The sequence below is a fragment of the Macadamia integrifolia genome, unplaced genomic scaffold (assembly GCF_013358625.1).
Source record: "Macadamia integrifolia cultivar HAES 741 unplaced genomic scaffold, SCU_Mint_v3 scaffold750, whole genome shotgun sequence".
Lineage (NCBI taxonomy): Eukaryota > Viridiplantae > Streptophyta > Magnoliopsida > Proteales > Proteaceae > Macadamia > Macadamia integrifolia.
Window position 1 is genome coordinate 9439 of NW_024870531.1, and position 5530 is coordinate 14968.

At 36.5% G+C, this 5530-nt stretch overlaps 1 protein-coding gene across 1 annotated transcript; it reads left to right on the forward strand.

Annotated features, from left to right (window-relative positions):
• The first annotated feature begins 613 nt into the window (after positions 1 to 613).
• Positions 614 to 5037, forward strand: LOC122069882 (polyadenylate-binding protein 2-like). The gene is made up of 4 exons (XM_042633968.1): positions 614 to 718; positions 3989 to 4180; positions 4260 to 4390; positions 4639 to 5037. The coding sequence occupies exons 1-4, from the start codon at positions 638 to 640 to the stop codon at positions 4685 to 4687; spliced, it is 453 nt and encodes a 150-aa protein (XP_042489902.1). The 5' UTR covers positions 614 to 637; the 3' UTR covers positions 4688 to 5037.
• Positions 5038 to 5530: the final 493 nt, after the last annotated feature.

The following is a 5530-nucleotide window of genomic DNA, read 5'->3' on the forward strand; positions in this document are numbered from 1 at the left end:
TTATTTGCACCCCCCCAAAAAAAAAATGTTATTATTTTTTATTTTGTTAGCTTCACAAAGGTACTCATTATACTTAATAACTCTGACCAAGTTAACTTACCTGGTATGCTAGATACGGCTTGGAACTATGGACCGGTTTGTCGTGTGCCAACATGTGGTATAATTTGACACCCCGTATTAAATTTGGGTAGGGAATATGTTGGGGTTTATGTATGGGTTATTGAAATCTAAGTTGGAAAAAAAGAGCATATATATAATTATTAATATCTATAGGCATTACTGATGTATGTTGATATTGTTAAGATATAAATAGAATTATAGAATAGGGAAATGGAATGAGATGGAATAAGTAAGAAAAAATATATCTGTTCAAGGGATAAATATGTGAATCCTTCCCATATCTTCAAAAGATATGTGCTATCGGGTATTCATAAATACAGTTAGTAAGTATAATATGCAACTGTACTGCATACTTCATTGTGAATATGCAACTTCTACTACCATGCATCATCCCAATTGAGTGAACTGCCTACTTTATTTAACTGTGTTGTTCTGTTGGCTGTATTGTATATTTTCTGGTTTTGATGCTTTCTATAATATATAGATGTGTTTAATATCATGATTTGTGGCTTGTAACATGCATAAAGATCCCTCTAGTGCTGCTGCAACACAGGCTGAAAAGGAGGAGGTGGATGCACGCTCAATATATGTTGGTAATGTAAGTTCTACAATCCTTTTGCTCTGCTCTTTTTTGTTTTGGGCCTTGCATTATTTTTGTTTGTGGCGCTCATATATTTCTATGATACTGTTTTGTGACTAGTTATTAAGTTCTATGGATTGACCTAGATATTTGTGTTTCATGCCATACTTCTCTCTTGGCCTGTACCTGATACAAATATTTCATTGGGTTATGCCCTATCATTCTACACATATGATGCATTAGGTCAATTAGATTTTTTTACGAGAACTAGTTATTATCTGCTAACACAATTTAGTTGAGTGAGTGAGTGACTATTCATTTTTCTGCTGAATTTAAGTTTGATGCATGTCAATCTTAAAATGCAAATATTATCTTAATAAAAAAATTTTCGTAAAGAAAAATAAAATTGTTTTTTAGCGAAACACACAAGGTCTATAATGTTTAACAGTTATGGTTCAAGATTGAAAAGAAGAGTTTGGAGCAAAAAACACGTTTCAATTCTTTGTGCAGTAATGCAGTATAAGTAGATATTTTCTTTTCTTGGGTGTTAAAATTTGCCATTGACCTCAGCAGCTCTTAGTGCATAATTAGACATGCTTGTATCATATTTTAGATTTATATGGCATTGAAGTTAAAATTTCAATTGATTTATTGTGGAAGATACAGGCATGTTAATTCTGATAACTTATAAAATTAATAACTCGATTTTCCATGATGGTCTTTAAAATCACCAAACTGAATCCAAAGCATTGAGGCTTGAGACCTGGACTAGTCTTGTGGATTCCTTACCCTTATGAGATAGCCATCTTGTAGTGCTTTGGTGCGAGTCTTGTTTGTGTCTTTTCTTTTGATTTGGATTTTGAGGGTGTCCCTTTGAGGTGGTGTTGTACTATTAATTGATTCTCTATGCTAATAGATCTTTATTAATTATCGAAAGATTCTTGTATCACAATGTACAATGAGATTCTCTCAATGTTTCTAGCATTGAAGTCTTTAGTGAATAGGGGTTTATGGCCAGATGGAATATTGACATGGCATATCTAGATAATTCTTCTGATGGGGACCAGCCATTATTTAAAAGAAAATCCAAATAATGACGATGCAGATCAAATTGATGGAAAATGATCTACTGGTGGAGGGTTTCAGATCTAAAATATCAGAGGAAGGTGGAGATTGATGGATAAACCTATGGCTATTTGCTAGCTGGTTCTTTGTTTTAGCAGTCAGCAATGGGAAGAAGATAGGGGAATAAAGAAGGGAGAAAAAAAAAAGTTAGGGAAGAAGGAGAACTCAGGGCCGGGGGGGGGGGGGGGGTGGGAAGAGTAGAGAAAAGAATGGAGAGAAGATTGTGGGGGGTAGGGGGAAGAGGAGACAATTTCTTTCAAAAAACTACTTAAATCCATACCTCAAATCGTTCCCTTTAGCTGTAGATCTACATTATAAAATCTCAAGGTTGGAACTAAAAATAGAAACAAAGATTGATCCAATCTCTCTATCGCAAACTGTATGGGAGGTTTCCTAAGCTGATCAAACAACCTAACCCATTAAGGAAACTGAAATAAGATGACTGGACATATCCGTAAACCTTTTCACAACACTGAAATAAAAGAAATAGAAATCCTAAAGCTGTCCCACAATTAGGTTATAAGTTCCTAAAAACTTGGAATCTGGAACCGCAAGCTACCGATGGGCCCCACAAGACTTCTATTAACTAAAATATTATCGTCCGCTACTAGGATCATATTATTTCGTTCCTCCATGCCTACACCTAATAAAATTTAAATCTAAGACCCAAATTGAAAGAAATCATATTAAAACACATTGGTGGTGTTCAACTTTCTAAATAAATAAGCTTTAATGGATGACTTTTCTGCATGGCAGACATCAAGATGTGTGTCCACTCGGGAAAGAGGGAGTTTAAGGAAACACATAGGTGGTACCGTGTCAGAATTGTATGGATGCAAGTTACCTAGCATGTTTGCTCAGCACAAACTATGAGTTTTAACAGTTGTTTGTGGTTAATCTAAGGCAAGTTATAGATCCACTCATAAGATTTGGTGTTCCTTTCACCAGAGATGGAGTGGGCACCCATCCAGTTGCATATATCCAAGCACCAGGTCTTTATCTGGTAGAGTTTGTGAAACATGAGCTTTTAGTGGGTAAGTTGGACTTGAACTTGCATCTCATGCATTAGCCATATGGATAGGGTTTTACTGGGATTGTTTTTGGATGTGGCTCAAAAGACTTTCCTGTTTTGATTTGTTATTGCATTTCAATGTGTTTGTTATTTTATTTTTTGTGGTTTGTTCTTTCTCTCTCACTCTATCTCTCTGTGTTGCAGTTCTCAACTGTTTCATGTGCTTTAGTTAATATTTCAGAGCTTCATCATTTTTCTTTTGTTACCATGTCTTTTGGTATTGTTTTTGTTTGCATAGTCCTTTCCCCTGATGCAAGAGAATAGGATTCAGGGGTCCTAAAGCTCACTTTACATACACTCCTTCAAAGAGCAAAGAAGAGATAGTGTAGCTGGGTCATAATGCAGACATGAAAGAGTTATTTCTAGGAAACCTTGGTTCTCTGGATTCTGGCACTCCAAAGTGAAGGTCTGGGGGTGCAAACCTTTTGTCTTTTGTTTAATAGAATTGATTTGACTGTACCATTTACAGATTTGGACTAGTTGGCAGACATTTTAATTAAAAAATCAGTAGTATGTATCATCTGTTGATATATATGCATGCCAGTCAAGAAGGGATCAACAATGCATTGTTTGGCAAATTTATCATTTTGGTCACTGAAGTCTAGCCCCTTGGTCAAGAGATTTGATAACGTTTTGAAAACAGATGGTAATCCAGAAGTTTGATTCTACTTGGCTTCCAGAGAAAGAAAAAACAAGCTTTCATGTATCTCAAACTGCTTTTCCTACATCCTACCTTTTCCTGATGTAGCCTTTTTTCTAATCTGAGGCTGGGTTGTGGATGTTAGATGGCTACTTTGCATATAAAGAAGTGTTAATATAATGTGATGGGGGAGATACTTCGTCTGCTTTCAGATGGTATGGTTTACAGTCTTCAGCTGTAAGAATGGATTGAAACCGGTTAGTCGGCATCCATGTAGATCATTTCTCACGAGTAACATTGAGAATCATGCTAAGGTGTTGTTTCTGTGGTTTTCTCAATAGGAAATGCATGCAATTGTGTTATCTTGTTATGTTTGTTGTTTTACATTCTGCTATTTGTTCTCTATCATTTCTTTATCCTAACTGGTTACATTGCATTTAAAAAAACCTAGGTTGACTATGCTTGTACTCCTGAGGAAGTCCAGCAGCATTTCCAGTCTTGTGGGACGGTGAACAGAGTCACAATTTTGACAGACAAGTTTGGTCAGCCGAAGGGATTTGCTTATGTTGAATTTGTCGAAATAGATGCAATTCAAAATGCTCTTCTCTTAAACGAGTCAGAGTTGCATGGACGACAGTTGAAGGTCAAAATTAAGTGAACGTAATTTGGCCTGTAATTTTGCTTATTTGAATATAGAGGGAATTTTTTTGATTGTTTTTCAGGTATCTGCCAAGCGTACCAACGTTCCCGGAATGAAACAGTATAGAGGCCGGCGGCCTAACCCATATCTTGGTTTTCGAGGACGAAGGCCCTTCATGCCTGGTGCCCCTGTCTTTGCTCCATATGGATATGGGTAAGCAGCTCTGGAAGTTGGATCAGAAAGTCTTGAAGAATAATTGTAACACAGTATGATTGAGATTGATCCATATTGTCTCAACTGCAATCAATTCTCCTTTCCACCTGTGAGAGTGGACATGTCATTTGCTTAAAGATTAATTCTATTATTTAATTAATGAAAGAAATAATTCACCTGTTTTATAACCAACTCATGTTGTATGGTTTATTTTGAATTTAACCATCCTTTCCTTTTCTCCTGTGTAGGAAGGTTCCAAGGTTCAGGCGGCCAATGCGATACAGGCCATACTATTGATGGGTTTGCATCAGCTTGCCATAGCCAGATGGTAGGTTTGGTGTAAGGTGCATAAAGCTTAACGACCAACTTGATATTGCTAAAAATCTTCGATTATTCGATGAAAATCTGTACACATCCTGTTCGTTTGTCCATGGATGTTGGATGAGATCCGATGGTGATGCTCATCAAATTCATATATTTTCAATTAATTCCTAACTGTAATTTGCAATTATAGGTCACATGATATTGGCAAATAACACAAAGTTGTTTGGAAGTAGGTATGTGGTGGTTTTGTTGCACAGGTAAAATTTTGATGATGCTGGAAATGTTCTTTTATGCAATTTTCGCTAGCATTTATTTGTCAGAAATGATGGGTTAACTTGTGGTCTATTGCTACTATGTAGTTTTCTCAGTATTGTTACAACTGAGACATGATGCAGCATTGTTACAAACGGTGTCTTGATGATAGGAAAGGGAGGGGGGGAGGGAGAGGGAGAAATTGGCTGGTTTGAATTGGTACCAAGTGGAACTGATTCTGATTGCTCTCAATTCCCCATCCCATGAACTGTATCAATCAAGTTGACTGCATCAGTCCGAATTGGCGTGATTTATACCTGCAACTTTGAAAACCTGCGAAAGGAACAAGAGTCCTCATTTCTTGTGATTTTTCATTCATTTGGTCTCTAAGCTTCAATCTTTGGCTATGGGATGGTAAAGGACTCCATGGCATCCTTGTACCCTTCCAACATTCTGCCATGGATATGAATGAACTATGTTAATCAAGGGATTAAAAGCTGGATTGGGCATGAGATCGACCTCCATTGATTTTGATTTAAATTAGATTTTTTTTATTTGGAGTTT